The sequence below is a fragment of the Chelonia mydas genome, chromosome 4 (assembly GCF_015237465.2).
Source record: "Chelonia mydas isolate rCheMyd1 chromosome 4, rCheMyd1.pri.v2, whole genome shotgun sequence".
Lineage (NCBI taxonomy): Eukaryota > Metazoa > Chordata > Testudines > Cheloniidae > Chelonia > Chelonia mydas.
Window position 1 is genome coordinate 136,178,122 of NC_057852.1, and position 16,969 is coordinate 136,195,090.

At 56.2% G+C, this 16,969-nt stretch overlaps 1 protein-coding gene across 4 annotated transcripts in view; it reads right to left on the minus strand.

Moving 5' to 3' along the window:
- The window catches only part of ADAM33 (ADAM metallopeptidase domain 33), a 76,651-nt gene that overhangs the window by 34,963 nt on the left and 24,719 nt on the right, over positions 1–16,969 (minus strand). For 2 of the 4 annotated variants that reach the window (XM_037898363.2, XM_043544928.1), the window contains one exon: positions 3,060–3,138. In XM_037898363.2, coding sequence (XP_037754291.1) covers positions 3,060–3,138 — 79 coding nt within the window. Of the gene's footprint in view, positions 1–3,059; positions 3,139–6,677; positions 7,795–16,969 lie in introns of those variants that run through there. The other 2 variants (XM_043544926.1, XM_037898364.2) reach the window with 2 other exon arrangements.

Sequence of the window (16,969 nt, forward strand, 5' to 3'; positions counted from 1 at the left end):
TAACGCTGCCTGGCCAGAAAGCAATGGCTTTGTGCCACCGGCTGCTAAACGAAGCTCGCCACTGAAATCAATGGGGCTTGAAACCAGACAGCAGGATCCAGGCTTGTAACAGAATCCAGTTTTGTTTTTAGATGGCAGTGTGGTCCTGGGGGAAGGTCTGGGAGGCCGGAGTCCTGGTTTCTCTTCCTGGCTCTGCCACTGACCTTCTGTGTGGCCCTGAGCAAGTCACTTCCCCCTCTCTGTGCCTCAGTTCCCCCCCCCACCCTTTGTCTGGCTTGCCTTTGGGGCAGAGACTCTCTCTCGCTCCGGGTTTGTACAACACCTAGCACAATGAGACCCTGATCCCAGTTATGCCCCCTGGGCTTTCCTGTCATACCAGTAATAATAAACCAAGTTTTTAAGCCTGGTTCTTTGGTCAGCACAAGGCTGGCTGCCCAGCAGGCATCCAGCAACAGCGCTGTGGTCTGGCTATTGAGGTATTTAGACTGAGGTCCCCTGCCCTGGAATCTGTGCCCATAACACCAGGCAACTTGCAGAATCGGTGCAGCAGGCTTTCTGCGAGGGATTGAATTTCCCCCTGGCTCCATCCATCCACCCGCTTCCTTTCACTATGACAGCTTCACTTCAGGGCTGTTTGCCCAGCCTGTCTGGTGGGAGCCTAAAGAGAGGGACCCCGTCTGTTAAATCAAGCTGTCTTTCCTACACCCACCTCTTCCCCAGTTTGGGCGAGGTTAGCTGACAGGCGACCCTCACAGTGCCATGCCAGAGTGCAGGTAAGGGATACATGGCAAAGGGCACTGTGCCCACCTCTGGGGTGGAATGGGGCTGCTAATCAACAGAGCCCAGAAATTTAGGACAGGATCTGAAAAGCAGAGAGCTGGTCAAAAAGCAAAACAAACAGGAGAGGGAATTTGGTGAAATTTTTCCCCCCCAATGTTTCCTCTGTTTTACAAAATGTGGCGTGTTTCTTTCTTTCTTTCTTACTTTTAGAGTTGGTTAAAAACTCAGGGGGAGATGTCACAAAATTTGTAAGTGTTTTCCCTGCGTTGTGTGAATTGCAAAGTTTGAAATGCTGAGGAGACGTTTTAGGTTCGAAAGCCATCGTCAGCCATCTGCAGAAGAATATAGCGCCTAAGGTCTGGGGGTTAGGCAGACAGAATGAAAAGGGAATCTAGCCAGGAGAGCAGAGTTCCCAGCACTACGCAGACAAGACATGAAAAGAGCAGCTCTGGGTAAGGAGACTGTTGGTCTAAGGGGCTTGGATGGCCCCTGTGACAGTCGGATCTGACAATCTTTAATGCACGTATCCTCACAACACCCCAGTGCGGTGGTGAAGTCAGCTGGAGCACTCACACCCTTTGAGAATCTGTGCCGTAAACCAGCCACAGCCCTCGGAGGCTCCCGAAGAGGAGGCCCCCCCAAGAGAACAGCCATGTCAGCCTTGTGCAACTACACGGGCAGGGTGTGCTGTCCGGTGGTCACAGTAGGTGTCTGGGAGTCAGGACTCCTGGGTTCTATTCCCGCCGCTACACTCGCCAGCTTTGCTTCAAGTCGCTCAGTCGCTGAGTGCCTGTTTCCATTCCCACAGCACGTGTTGGTTTATGGGTGTTTCCATGGGCACTGCCTCAGGGCAGGAGCCGAGCAGCTCCCCGACACGAACAGAGTCAGATGGGGACAGTGAGCCGAACTGAAGTCATTAATGACCGTTCAATGCCCAAGAACCCAGCTGGGAGGGGTTTATACTATTACTTTAGGGGATCCCTAGTCTCTGGTTGCCATAAGCAACCCCCAATAAAGCAGGACTCCCGAAACCAGAGTAATACAGCGGCTTCTCAGAGAGCGCGCAAGCAAATAGCGACAGTCACGTCCCGCAGAAATCTCCACAAACCATACACATCCTGCACTGTGGCCCTGATGGAAGCCTGAGTATGCATCTATGGGACTTATCTAGCCCTCCCAAACACCCCTGGGTGGCAGTACTATTATCCCCATGGTAGAGGGGGGGAAACTGAGGCACAGAGAGGCTAAGTGAGTCACCCAAGGTGAAGGCTGTTGGAGAGCAAGGAACTGAACCCCTGTCTCCCAAGTGCCGGGTTAGAGCTCTGGCCATTGGACCATCCTTCTTCTCTGTGGTTTGACTTGTATTGTGACTTACAGTGAAGGGGTGACCCTCACAGCCAGTGCTGTCCTCCATTCTTACCAGCCTGCACCCCTGGAGGGTCACCAGATCCCATCTGGAGGCGATAGGATACAAGCTGGTGAGAGGGAGGAGGTGTGAGAGGTGGAGTGTCACAGATTAGTGCAGTGCTGGTGAAAGAGGCTGGTGGCAGGGAGTCTAGAGAGATAGAGGCCAGATTCTCAGCTGGTGTAAATCAGCAAGCTCCAGTGATTTCAATGGAATGATCCTGATTTACACCTGCTAAGGACAGTCTCTTCCATTAGTGACTGGGCAGACACGACAACTACCTGACCTCTACATTTGCCCAGCTCCTCTCATCCCACAAGACCCCAAAGCGCTGTACAACCATGAAGCTGTCCAGCTAGCTCTCTAGATACTCATCATAATATCTGACCACCCCACAACATTCCCCGAGTCCAGATGGGCCATCTAGGCACACACCATAAAAATCTCTCTTTTCCACCCCCTTCCCCAGATTAGGTACAAGCGCTACACAGGTATCACTTTGACCACCATAGAAATGCAGCCACCTCTGGGGTGGATCACGGCAGCTGTTTAACGGTAGCACCACACGATAGTTTGGGACAGGAAGTGAAGAATGCCATATTGTACAGGGGGGCTAGAGACAGGTAGAATGTAATAACCCGAGCTGGATGGAATTTGCTTGGGACAAACACGCCCAGGCTTGCAAAAAGAGCCACCGGACCCTTAACGCCCACAACGGGACAGATCCTGAGCTTTACAGGTCATTCAAGGGACGGCGCCGCCAGGAGCACATCACCCCGAGCTAGGCACTGGGCCAGCGCTGACTCAGAGGGAAGAGAGTCACCAGCACCACTGCAAAATCTCTGCCGTTGGCAATGCTGGGCACCCTACTCACGGTGTCGTTGGGAGACAGCGTCACCGGCTGCCCGCCGGCTGAGTAGTGAGTCTCGGTGTAGTCCGGCGACAGCAGCCTGCTGGGAGAGAACAAGAGAACCCGGTGAGCAGGCCCAGGTCTTCCTAGCCCCTCCTTATTTTACTGCCTAAGAGGGGCAAGGACTAGCCAGTAAGAGGTGGGGGCTGGAGGATCAGATCTGGGGCCTTTCCGCTCCCGGCGAGTGCAGACCAGGTCAGTAGTGACCGACACCCAGGGCCACCTGATGGCTGCTTGGCGGCCAACTTGCGTCCACGGCACAGAAAACACGGCCGTTGCTGGCACTGATGGCCGCCTGGCCAGTCAGACTGGGCTGGACGCTCCCGCCTCGGCCTGGTAGTGGCCGCCCCTGGCACAGGCTGGGCCGCGGGAGCAGGGCCGCTTCAGTGGAGGGTTGTCCGGCCGCTGCTCTGGCTGCACCGGTCCTGTGGCTCTACCGAGAGCCGCAACACAGATTCCTTCCCTGCAGGCCCCTCCCGCTAGGCACGTGGCGTTGGCATCGCGCCCCTCCCGCTGAATCCCAGCGCCGACGTCGGCCGTCCCTCCAGGCAGGCGCCCCAATGGACTGCACACAGACACGTCCCCAGACACACACACACGTGCAAACACGCACACCCCCCACACGTGAAGATCCACACAACACACCGAGGCCACACAAACACTGCCACAACCGCATCCATATGCGCAGACACACGCCTCTGTGCGTGCGCTCACCTCACTATGTGTTCGCACAACTAGACACCCAGGCAAACGGGAGGGGAGCTGGAGCTGGGAGGGGTCAATCGGGGAGTAGGGGGGTGGGCAGGGGTAGGCCGGTAGAGGAGAGCCGGGCCTGGGGAAGGGGAGAGGGCTAGGGGAGCCTAGAGCGCATAAGCCAAACCCTGAGCCCCTGCCCCAGTGCTGTTGTCTTGGAAACTGAGGCAGCCGCACAGAGGGAGCCATTCAAAACCAAGGCTGTGGGCTTCCCTGTCTCCCCCCCGCCCCAATCATCGTTAGCCCAGAATGGGGCGCGGACTCAGGGCCTGCTCACAGACATGCCTGGTGTGGAGAGGAGCGCGGCTCGGCCCCAGGGTTGGCCGCTGACTGGACCCCGCTCCCCTGCCTCTCTGGCTCTGGGATTAGGAGACATACGCTGAGCATGGATCACAACCTCTGGCTTCTTTCCAAAGGCCTCTGAGCCAGAAGTGCTTTGCCCCCTTCTGGCCTCCCCTCGGGTTCCCATCTCAGCACAGGCTGTCTGCTGATGGGACACTCCCGTAACGTCCTTAGGGGGATGGAGGCAAGGGGAACGGAGATCCGGGCCGCTGGGCCAGATCTGAGGCAGGAGGGCAGTGGGGAAGTGGCAGGGTCCTGCTGCTCCAGCAGTAGGGGGTGATCCCCCCCCCAGAGCTGGAGAAACGGGGCAGGAACTCAGAGGGAGCTGCAGAGAAGGGGCTGTCTGGGTTTTAACTCCTAAAGCCAGAGGGGATTTCAGAACTAACTCCAGGGAAGCTGGACTTCCTACAATTCCCCCACCCACCCACATACCCGCCACCCGTCCCTGACCAATGCAGGCCGGGGCTGAAGATTGTCAAGGATGCCCAAATCCAAATCTGCCTGCCCCCCTTCTTTGGGAGCTGCCGGACCTGGGGCACGACAGACTCAGGTAGGCTTATGCCGGGGGCCACGTGGGATGAGTCAGGAGAAATAAAACAAAACACAGTCAGAGTCAGTGAGGTCTCTTCCCTGAGGCATAGCATTTAGAGCAAGAGGTCCCAACAAGAAAACTCCCCGATGCCATGGCCTGGGGCGTGAAGCTCACCCCTCCCCCAATTTTCATGCCTCCATTAGTCTCCCCAGGGGCACGATCTCCACCACAGGGCCCGGGCGGAGTTTGAACCCAGCACCAAAGCACAAACCTCTACCACTTAAGTTACAGGAACAATGCCCTTAGCTGGCAGCAGAAGTAGGCTATTACCCTCTACCTGCGGAGGGGGATGGGGGGCGGGATATGCAGCCCAGGCCTCTGACACAAACAGCCAAATTTACAGCCCTGCCAAGGAGCAGAAGGGAGAAGCTGAGCTGGAGTTAACCCCTTGATTGCCATGGATCCGCCGCTGCCAGGCATGAAATATCACTGAGGCAGCAGCAGCAGCCGGCAAGGTTTGCAGTAGGGCATCACGGTGCGTTTGTCCCTGTGAATGCGCTCTGCACAGCAGAGGGGCGGGAGGGTGGGAATCAAACAAGAAAACAACCCCCAACGTGCAGAGGGAGCCAAACATTTACATATCACTGGGGTAGAGAAGCAAACTTTTCAGAACAAAACCAGGATCCGAGTTTTGGGTGGGGGAGGGGGCCTGGGGGGTCGGCTCACTCCCCGTCTCTGTGTTACCGCCAGGGCAGAGGGAGGGGCCTGTGTGCAGGACCCAGCCCCCCGCTGACAAGCAGTCTGCAGAAGTGGCATGTTTCAAAGCAGAAGGAGGGTCCAGTGCTTAGGGCACTAGCTAGGCCTTGGGAGACCTGGGTTCATTGCCCTGCTTTGCCACAGACCTCCCGGGTGACCCTGGGCAAGTCACCTCGCCTCACCTGCAAAGGGAGGCGTGAGGCGAAAGCCCATAAAGACTGCGAGGCACTGAGACACTGACAGCAGCTTTCTACGCCCCTGAGCCAGAAGAAGCTGGTTCTGAGAAGCAGCAAAACTCCCCCCCCATACACCCCTCCCAGTGAGTCACTTTCCCACAGCTGCCTGCGATCTCTCAGCAGCCCTGCAACTGCCACACACCCAGCCCCGCGCTGACAAATGGCTTCCTGCTGTTTGAACGGACGACAAGACTCGGGAACAGAGACAGAACGTGTTAAAACCCCGAGCGAAGGCGGCGTTTGCCTCTTTCGGGGGGCTCCTGCGCGGGGGAGGACGGGCGTCTCCGGGAGCGAAGTGAAGGGGGTCAGACAGGAATGACCCCACTGGAGGTGGGAGAGCAAAGATGGCCAAGTTCCTCCCCTTGCAGCCTACAGGCCAGAGCTCCTCGGAGGAGCTCCAAGCCTGGACAGGAGCCAGCCAGGGTGGTCCAAGCGGGAGGGAGCATGGTGGGATGGGATGAGCTTGAGCAAAATTGCTAATGGCCCGGCCTGTTAGCCTGGGGAATCGTCTCTCCAGGACATGGAGGCCCCATCTCATGGGGCACTTAGACGAGGCTGCAGAATACGCTCTGATGTGCCACGCTGCTCTGGCCGCAGCACTGTCATCCTGCAGGACCCCCAAGGGCTGCACAAGCTCTGCGCACATGGACCCACATACTCTAGCAGTGGAATCCGCCCCTTGTGCGCCACAGTCTCCACTTCCATTTCAGAAACACCCTCTAGCCCTCCTGGCTTCGAAGGAAACCTTGGCAATGTGACCCAATGCAGAGATGCCTGCCTGACTGTGCAGAGAGCCTGAAACCATCAAAGAGGTTTGAACTGAGAGCCGAAGAGGGCAGTCTGAATATTAACCCTGTGAGCTATTTCACCACCGATCAGTTTGACAGAAACATCCAGCTACTGTGCTATGCCCACAATCCCAAACTGCCTCTCCAGGTGCCAAAAGCCCCATCTGCCTCTCACCTAGCGACCCAAACCTCCAGCATCCCTCCAGCCATTTCTGGGATGCAGCCACACATGGTCCATGGAAAAGTCTTTGGCATCCAAAACTGCAGCTGTGGGGACAATGAGTGAGCTGAATTCAGCAACAGGATAAACGACCCAGGAGCTGCTGTGCTGATCTCACAATATGAATTTTTGTACCTCAAACATCTGGATTTGAATGAAAACAAAACTACTGCAGAACCAAGGGCTCTTGCCACAGAATTCAGCTTGTTGCTGAGTACATGGGGCCTTGGCCTGGCCCCAAACACATAAATTACGTTCACCACCACTGAAATGCAGCCACCTCTGGGGGAGCTGTGACGTGGTCAGCCAGGGTGCATCCACACTACTCAAAGACAGCGGGCAGCTCGCCAGAAGCCCCGCAGGATTTCTAGCGTGCAGAGAGAACAGCCATGGTTAAGATCTCCTCTGAAAGAGCCATGCAGAGCAGTTGGCACAGAACCAGACTCGCCTAGGAGGTCGGAGATGGCTCTGCAGGGGGCTGAATGTTTGTTTCCCAGGAATCCATGGAGCTGGAATCTCCTGCTTAGGCCACTGAGTAATTCCCTCGGGCTCAGAGATAATTTTCATGCACTGGCTGGAATGGGGGAGAGACTAGAGAGCTCCCGAGACCCCTCCCCATCTCTGGGATTCAGATAGAAGATGCCGACGGACGCCCATCCTCCCCTAGGCGCGCTGGCAGGAGGCGGCTCGCTGCACCCACCCAGAAGATGGGGGAGGACGTGGTCTGGAGACTCCTCCAGGGTGGCAGTGACTCACCCTCTCGGGCAGCAGGCAGGAATTGAGGTGGGTGCTAGGAAAAGTCTCCAACATGCAAGAGCAATTGGGTATTGGGCAGGGCCCTCAGGGGAGGCAGCGGAGGCTGGAGAGCAGGGGGAGATGCAAGGAACAGCACTCCGCAGCGCCGGGCTCTGGCCCAAGTGGTCCTTTCCAGGCCCTCCTGGCGGGGCCCTGCCTGTGTGTGGTGACCGCCATCGGGCAGCGCTATGAACAGTGACCACTGCACAGTAACAGGGGACGGGAGACAAGGGCAACCATCACGTTGTGGCAGGAGACGTGAACCCAGAGCGCATGCGTCTCCTGGCCTGCTTCCATTCATCCCCCTCCCCCTGTAGCAGCCACTCCTCTCCTTCACTTCTGCCCTCCCCCACCTTCCTCCTGCCTCTTCCACCTTTGTGCTGGGCCCTTCCCTCTGCTCTGACAGGCTGGACCCAACGCACCGGCGCTCTCCAAGGATGGCAGAGAGCTAAGCTCTCACGAGTCACAGCCACAAGGCCACATCCCCAAACAAAGGGCGATCCATGAGGAGTTCCCATCCAGACCCTCTACCATGGTGCTGGGCACCTGGGACACATCCTAAAGAGGATGATGCTATTTAAGGGCCCGATCCCACAGAGTGAGTTCAGTGGTAGCTGAGGGGACTCAGCACCTTGCAGGATCAGACCCTGAGGGCTAGATCCCCAGCGGGTGTAAATCAGCGTGGTTCCACCGAAGTCAACGGAGCTGCACTGATTTACATCGGCTGAAGACCTCGCCCTAAATCCGTAGGTTACTTCCATGCCCTTGGGCCCCACCTGGTCTATTTTATACCACAGTAAAAGAGGGAAAAGCAGAAAGAGAAAAAAAACAAACAACAGCAAAAAATAGCAGCCAACCTTTTCCCTCGCTCCCGGTTTTTTATTTTGCAACCAGCTGAGTTGTAACACGTACTTGTGGATTCTTCCGTGGATTCTGGGACCGCCCACTCCTCGCCCGCCCCGCCCCTGCCTGGGCCAATCAGCTGGCATTGACCAAGCTGTGGCTTCCCACCTCATGCACCGCCTGGCAATTAAAAGGGAGCCAAAATCGGGCAGTGTGACCTTTAGTGCCCCACGTGTCAAGAGCGGGGGCCGTGCTCTGTTCTCGTTGGGGGAGCATGGGAGTAACTCCACCGGCTTCGGTTACTGCAGCTTTACCCCAGTGTAACTAGAGCCAAGTGCAGTCCAGAGCTTGGGGGCGAGATTTGAACAGAGACGATTTCCTGGCGACAGGAACGTCTGCCATCAAAAAGGACGCGATGTTCTTCACAAACCGTCCACGAGAGCCCCACCAAAATTCAGCCACCTCTGGGGTGGAGGGCAGCAGAGACAGGGGACATTTTGGCCGAGTACAGCAAAGCAAACCCCTATGGTTATGAAAGTTCCTTGAGATCTTTAATGCCCACAAAGACAAACAAGACTTTAGCCCGCCCGTGGACCTGCTTGATATTCTTTATGACCTTTACTCTCCCTCCCCTTTCACCACTGGGACTAGTGGCCAGCCCCAAAATCATGGGTACCTCCGATCTCCTTGGATCCATCCCACTTCCTGTCTCTCTGACTCACAGGACAATGAAACAGTCCCAGATTTGTGCTGGATATCACAATGCTGTCAGCACTAATCACTCCAGAGGGAACGAGCTAGTACATTCAGTGCTCAGTGGGTGCCTGGCATTTAAAGCAAAGCTCCCGATACCAACACCGCTCAGGGTCACAATCCCGTTCGGCAGGGAGAGAATTAAGAACCACCACTGTCATGATCCCACTCCACAGCACCTCTGCACAGGGCTGGAGATCCCTAGATGTCTGGCGATCCCTTGTCCTAGCACGGGGAAAGCAGCCCGAGTGACCACGGCTGGACAGTGCTTCGCTCTGAAGTTCCCAGTAAGAACTCCATAGCTACAGCTGCCACCAGTCACCCATTGTCCCATCAGACCATAGGCGCCGACTCCGTGGGAGCTCCAGGGCTGGAGCACCCACGGGGAAAAATCAGTGGGTGCTCTGCACCCATCAGCAGCCAAGCTCTCCCCTCCCACCCCCACCCCACCTCCTCTTCCGCCTCCTCCCCTGAGTGCGCCGCACCCCCGCTCCTCTGCCTACCTCCCAGCGCTTCCCGCCTGGCCGACGCTAAACGGCTGTTTGGCGGCATGCTTGGAAGGAGGAGGAGGAGAGGGAACGTAGCGCGCTCAGGGGAGGAGGTGGGGCCAGGGCGGGGTTTTGGGGAAGGGGTTGGAATGGGGTAGGGCAGGGGCGGAGCTGGGGCAGGGCCTGGGGCAGAGAGGGGTCGAGCACCCACCGGTGGCAGCAAAAGTCAGCACCTATGCATCAGACAGTCCAAGCCACTTTGATCATGAGAAACGTCGCTTGAGCTCTTTCCCCTGGACACATGATCCTTGAAAGGCCGTTCAAGCTCTACGGGGTAATTATCCTGTGTCCTCCGACAGCACCCGTCATGCGAAGCTCTCAAGCCACGGTACAACGAATGAAGGCTCGGGGTCTCGGAGGTAGCATGGTTATCCACCGCATAGACTGGCGAGCCGAGGCGCAGAGACATGAAAACACATGACGCTAAGGCCATAAAGCGATTCAATGGCAAAGGCCAGGAACAGTACTCAGAATTCTCATTTCCCAGTGCTCTGCTCTAGCCACCAGACAATACTGCCTGGGATTGCAACAGCCCCTACCCCAGGTCCGCACTAGACACCGAATCTAGGGCCTTCAGCACCTGAGGCCTAGCCCTCCGGAGCTAAAGGAGTAACTCCATTAGCCAGCAGCAGTAGAAGGCTGTTAGGACACTGAGCAAGTGCGTTACACAATGTGCGTAAATCACTAACATGCTTTCATTCATTCACCTAGTATAATGCTAATGGGCAAACGCTACGAAAGCTGCTTTGAAAAGTCGATGCACTATATGCATCCATCTCTCCCTATGGCCTGGCAGCCCTGAGAGGGAAGGGATTGGTGGCCTGTTTACAGTGAAGTAATTCATCTGAGGCCAGCTCCTGAGAGGATTTGACCTCATGAAGGAGGGGCGTGGAGGTACTGCACTGGTGCAAATGAGATATTGTTTCCACAACTTTCACAGTGTTTAGCCACTGGGTTGCCGTATGCAAAGTGGGCTGCCAGAGGACTGGCTGAATTACCTCAGTCAGGGTCCTACCTCTGCAAAAAGACCTTTTCCCATTGCAATCAAAATGGGAAACTTCAACCAAAAAAAGCCTGAAGAAGTCTCCCGTGAGCTTTCCCTCATGTTTTTCTGGCAAACAGCATCTTAGAAAAATGAAAGGTGAGAGGGCTATTTAGGACAGGATTCAATCCCCTTCTTTTCCCTTGCTCAAGGAGAATCACAAACATGATTTTTAAAAAAAGTATTAATTAAAAGGTTTACAATTCCTGATCATGAATGCGTACATGGTAGATAGACGGGGGCCAGATCCCCAGCTGGTGTAAATTGACCTTGCCCCACCAAAGTCAATGCCGCTGTGTTGATTTAAACCTGCAGGGCCAAAGAACTGCACACGCGTTTAAAACAAGCTGGCGAAGTCCGTCCATCTTCTACTTCCCCCGCCAGGGCTGTGTTCAGGGCTCAGCGCCTCCCTTTCGCTTGCCGACGAGATCACAAACGTCTACAGCTTCCTCTGTGGTTTTAAGAGCGAAGGAAGCTGGCAGGTTTGGGAGCAGAGATGCAGCTCCAGGAACTCAAGACAAGAAGAAAGCCTCAGTGCCACCTTTACTATCTCTGGATATAGAAAACAGGGGGCTGGATGGGGGAAAATGAGGCTACACACGTTACAGGTCAACAGCTCCAAGCCAGCTCATCCTCGCTCTTACCGGGTCTGATCCAAAGCACTTGGAAGTCAATAGGAGCCTCTCCACTGACTTCCGATCAGACCCATGGTTCCCATAGTGTTATTAGAAGCCCTTAAGGGGGGGAGAGACGGGCGCGTGCACGCACATATATCCTTGTAGTGTATCGGATAGACAAACCCCTCACCCGCATGCTCACAACTCTCTGGAACAGCAGCCTTCATACATTATCAGCAAGGTCTGAACCTGGGACATTCACCACCACAGCACAGACCTCCATCACTTGAGCTACAGGAATAGTCCCTTTAGCCAGCAGCAGTAGTAAGCTGTTATCACCTACGGGACCAGTGGTAGAGGGAGAAGTGACACACACCTTCCCAGAGTGTTGTGCCATTGTCCCTTCATGAATGCAAACACATGCATAGTCTTGTGCTCCTCCCTCCCTGCTCCCAGGGACACCAGAACCTTTGCACACACCTTACATGCATGAGCACATACTTTCTTGCACATCCACCTCCTTGCATGCACAGCCATGCTTTCTCCCCTGCTGGGAAACTCCGCTGTTCTCTGCTCAGAGCCGGCATCAGTACTCATCAGACTTCTTCAGTGGTCAGCATTTTTCAACAAGAGTGAGCTCTGGTTTCCTTCTGGCTTGTCCCTCGTTACCCAAAGCAGCCAGATGGCCGCAAACGAGCCTGGCTTCCAAACGTTTATGCCCTGATGCTAACAAGGGAAGAACAGGAGGACTGGGGTTCCATCCAAGGGCTGGCAAACAGGGCGCATCAAATTAAGCCAGAATGAAATTTAAAGCGGTCTCCACACACTGCTCTCTCTCTGTCTATGAATTGTGCATGTTGTAGTAAGAGGAGTGGAGGAGATACATGGGAGGGTTGGGAAGAGACTGATTTTTACCCCATACCCCATCACAGACATTGGTCAGGGCTATAAAGGTTATACCCCATCTCAAGACCAAGGCCAGTACCCACTGCTTCCCAGCACTCCAGTTATGTACTGTGACAAAGCTCTGTCCTTGCCTCTGGGGGTCCCGTGTTTCCTAGCGGATTTTGCTAGCCTCAGAGGCTCACTGTGACCCTCCACATAACCCTTCTCTCTCTAGAGACAAGGGTCACAGTCTACTGAGCCATTTTCATCATAAGCCAGCGAGGGAGGTGAGGAGAAGTTATCCTTCCTTGCACAGTCTCTGTTGTCTTCCAGTCTCAGAGATTAATCAGGGGGCAAAGGTCGGGGGGGAGCCCGGGCCCACCCTCTACTCCGGGCTCCAGCCCAGGGACCCTAATAGTATCAGCTATGGTAGCTGACCTTTTAGAAACATGACATGTACAATTCCCTGGGCTACTTCCCCCACAGCAGCCCTCACTTCCTCAAGCTCCACTTCACTCTTACCTCAGGGCCTCCTTCCTTGTGCCTGATATGGTGTGTACTGCTCAGTCTCTCCAACAGCGCAGCTTCCTTCCACGGCTCCTGACGTGCACCCCACCTGACTAACTGGGAGGCTTTTAACTAGTTTCAGCCAGCCCCTGATTGGCTTCAGGTGTCCCAATCAACCTAGCCTTCTCCCTGCCTTCTGGAAAGTTCTTAATTGGCCCCAGGTGTCTTAATTGACCTGGAGCAGCTGCCATTTCACTTATCCTGGTACCAGGGATTTGTTTAGCCTGGAGCTAATATATCTATCTCCCACTACTTTTCCATAGCCATCTGGCCTTGCCATGTCACAGTACATGAATGTACCCTGGTGTGTGTCACTCGCCTTGTATTGCATCGGGCTACGGGAGTAGGGACCTGTGTTAAAACTGGGGTTTTACTGATCTTAACATCCAAATAACCAAATGCAGTTTGCACAATGCTCCACAATTGCTCAGTTTCCCAGGGGCCTCCCCTTCTTGGGGCCATGCCCTCCTTCCCCACTGTCCCCCCTCTAACCTCTTGGGCAGAGCGCCTGACCCGGGATAGGGCATGGCCTGCAAGCAACAGGGTGCTGAGGTGCAAAGCCTGAGTTAAACCCAGAAACCAGTATTGGATGCGGGGTCGGGGGGGAGACATGGGGACGGCACTCCGCATAGAACGAATACTAAACTTTTTTACGCTGCTGCCAACTCCCCCTGCGCTCGCTGCCCCAGAAGGCATCGCCCTGCAGGCGAGAACCCTCGATCAGCGGGGGCCCCGCAGGCTGGCTCAAGGCCCCGCTGCTTCCCAGGGGCGGTGACTTGCCAACAAGGGTGCACTCGCAGCAAACCCCAGGCCAGCATCAGGCTGTTCGGGAGCGGACAGAGAGAAACCCAAGGCAGCCGCATGGCTATGCTGGGAGTCCCCGCCGCGGCAGAGTGTGGAGAGAGAGAAGAGCCAGGCAGCACGTGGTGCTAGTGAAAACCCTGCAGATTCAAGCCCTGTCTAGCTACAGACCATGCACGATTGGAACCGGTGCCTGGGAGGGGGAGGACACGTGACCTTTCTCAACCAGCTAGGTCATCCCCAAGGCCCCTTCAGTCGGTATTTCTGTGGTTAACTCTCCCTACCCCGTAACAGCGCTAGCACTGGCCTAGGACTTTCAGCTCCTGAGCTGGGCTTTCCTCTGGGCGCTGAGTGAGCTATGGGCTGTATGGGTCCGTGGGGCTCGCTCTCTCCTCTTCATTTGTTGCCCTTCGTGACCCTCCCTCCCCTGGGCCCGGAGCCAGCACAGGCAGGGATGCCGGGAGAGCACTTCAGCTTATGCTCTCACCTGTTCGAACCTGGCTACCCACGTCAGCACCAATCAAAGGCCGATGAGTCTGGGTAACGCAGGTCGGGTGAGTGGATCACAAGGGGCCCTTGGAATCCCAGCCAGCCCTGCGGATCCAACACACCAAGGAAGGGGCCACAGAACAAAGGGCCCAGCCGGGCCGGGGTCAGATTTCATGAATGGGCCTGCAAATGGCTTTCACTAACTTTTGCCCAGGCAGGTAGATGTAAGGTGACAGCAGGTCCAGCTGGAAGTGAGAGGAGGCGACCCAGACAAACACTGCTACGTAGGAACTGGGCCTGCTCCTCCTGCCGCTGACATCAGTGTAAATCCGGAGCAGCTCCGCTGAGGTCAGAAGATACACGCCGGTGGAAGAGCAGAACCAGAGAGAGAGGAGAATCAGGGCTAAGCATCAGCCAGACTCTCCGCTGGTGTGAATCAGCAAAGATCCACTGACACCAGAGCAAAGGGAGAAGAGCCAGAGACTCCCTGAAATCCACTAGGGATGTTGCTATTGATTTAACATGGAAGGAGCTCGGATACTACCATGATGGGCAGCCGCGTAGAACCCGAAGATGGACAGACAGACAGACCGATTCACACCAGCTGGGCACCTGGCTTGTTGCATTGCGTGAGGGGAGGTACAGACCTTGGCACGACATTGTGCCTTCCTGGGCGGCGACAACACCGACATGCCCAGACTGTGACGAGGTGCTGGGGCATGAATGTGTCCTGCGCCCGCCCCAGCCTGGAGAAGATGCCATCCCAGGAGTCCTTGCCCAGATCCCACCCAGAGGTTAGGAAAAGACAAAGGAATGAGCACAGGCCCCTGCTAGGATTATGGTGCCTGAAACATTCTCTCTCTCCCCCGTCCCTCTCTTCTTGGTTACTTTGGAGAGCGCGCGTTTCTTCATTTCATTTGGTTTCCAAAATCAAGTCTACCCTTCCAAATACTTCCTGCCTAGGCCAGGCTCCAAGCTAAATATGATGTCGAGCAGGGCTGCTGGCAGGAATGGGCCGTAGTGTCGTCTCCTGCGATTTTTTTGATCGGCGCGGACGCAGCCTGTAGAAGAAACAACATTCCAGATCCCCGGCCCGAGGAGGGTTTCAGGCCACAGGCTACGGAGAAAGGATGCTGCCAACATCAGCACAAATCCAAACCAGCTCCGAGCGGAGGAGAGTCAGCGACACCGACGGACCAGGCTCGTTAATGCTGGAGCTGGGTGCAAACAAGCACACGGGAGAGTCACGTCAGGTCAGGCGGACGCTGGCTGCTGGTAGAGCCATCAGGATTTTCCCCGCGTGGTCCTGCCTTTGCTGGTGCGATCTCACCCGGACCAGGAGGGGCCCGCAGAACGGTGCCGGGAGGCTTTGAAGCCCCCAGCACGGGTCTAACAGTCCCGCTCCACCGGGGGCCCAGCGAGGCACTTTTGAAAATCCTACCCCTTGGCATCTTGAAACGCTACCCGGGGCCTGCACGCTGCCACTCTGGTGAGCTGGCCTCATGGCCGTCCGACAGTCCCATGCGGAGACCAGTCCATGCTGCCACAAGCCACGAACTCCACCCTTCCCTTCTGGTCCTTCTGAACGTGCCCAAAACATCCTGAGTCTGGTCCCCTCATTATGCTCCCTGCGCCTGCCCGTTCCAGCTGGGATCCAGGGCAGAGGAAAGAGATGCTGCACAGGAAAGGCTACTGCGGCAGCATTTCCAAAGAGAGCCAGGAATCCCAGAGGAAAAGCCTTTTCCTGGGAGATTTCTAGTCCAATATCCAGACCTAACAGTCTGAGCTAACGCTCAGAGATGCTGGGGAAATGTCTGCACATCAATGCAATACACTTCACATGCTGCACAGATTCCTGGGTGTTTAGCCGCAAGGACCCTCCAGATCTTTGTCCATCCCTGTTTAAGACCAGAGGGTGATGGAGAGTCGTGCATTAGCTAAGGGGTGGGGGCCAAGGGAGGGAGAGAGGGAGGGGTGGGTGTGGGACATGGAAAAGAGAGAGATTAACTCCTACCACGAGATGCACAATTCCCCAGCTGGCTCAGGGAGGTTGCTATCGGCAGGAAGCTCACAGGGTTGGTACTTCCCTTGCAGGACAGAAATCGTACTATTGACTCAGTAGGGGAAGGTGAAATCACCCCGTTCACACGCACAGGGCCCAGGACACGACAGCACCGCGGCCGGCAGGGGACCCCGCCCCGGGAAACGCCCGCCTCGCTCCCACAGCCCAAACGGGGGCCGACGCGCTCTTCAGGGAGAACATTCCACTTGCTGCTCGGCGATCGGGAGGGAGGCCTAGGGCCAACGTCCTGCAGGGGACCCAGGGGCGACAGGAATCCTACGGCGGGGTGACGCCTCGGGAGCATCTCAGCCCAGTGGTGGGGACGCAGGCGGTGACTTGCCCCACTCTGGGTGTCAGGGAGGCAGGAGAGACATCGGCCCAGTCCTGAGAGCAGCGCATGGTGGAAACCATAGAAGGGAAAGCCCCGGTCAGGCTGTGGAGCCTGTTCCCCCCAGCAAAGCAGGTGATTCCTCACAGCCTGGCTTCCCGTGTTTGGCTGGTCCAGTTTTCAACGCCCCCAGCGATGGAGCGTCTGTCACGGCCCTTGGGCCGGCTGCCTCCCAGCCTAGCAGTCAAGTGCTTTGTGGTGCTGGGGTGGAACGTGCTCTCCCGGCGCGCTCAGATCTGCCACGAGCCGGCATTACACACGAGGTTAGAGCTTCCTCTGGTTAATTACGACCCCAAGCAATGCCCCAGCTCACGCCTCTCGGCATGCACTGCAGCCACCCCCAAGTCCCCAGGAGCAGCCGGAGAGCTGCCAAGGAAAGTGCCCAGGCAACCTGGCGATTTAGGTGCTCATCGGACCCCCATCGGGGCCTTATCCTCCCTACTGCTCTGATACTCGC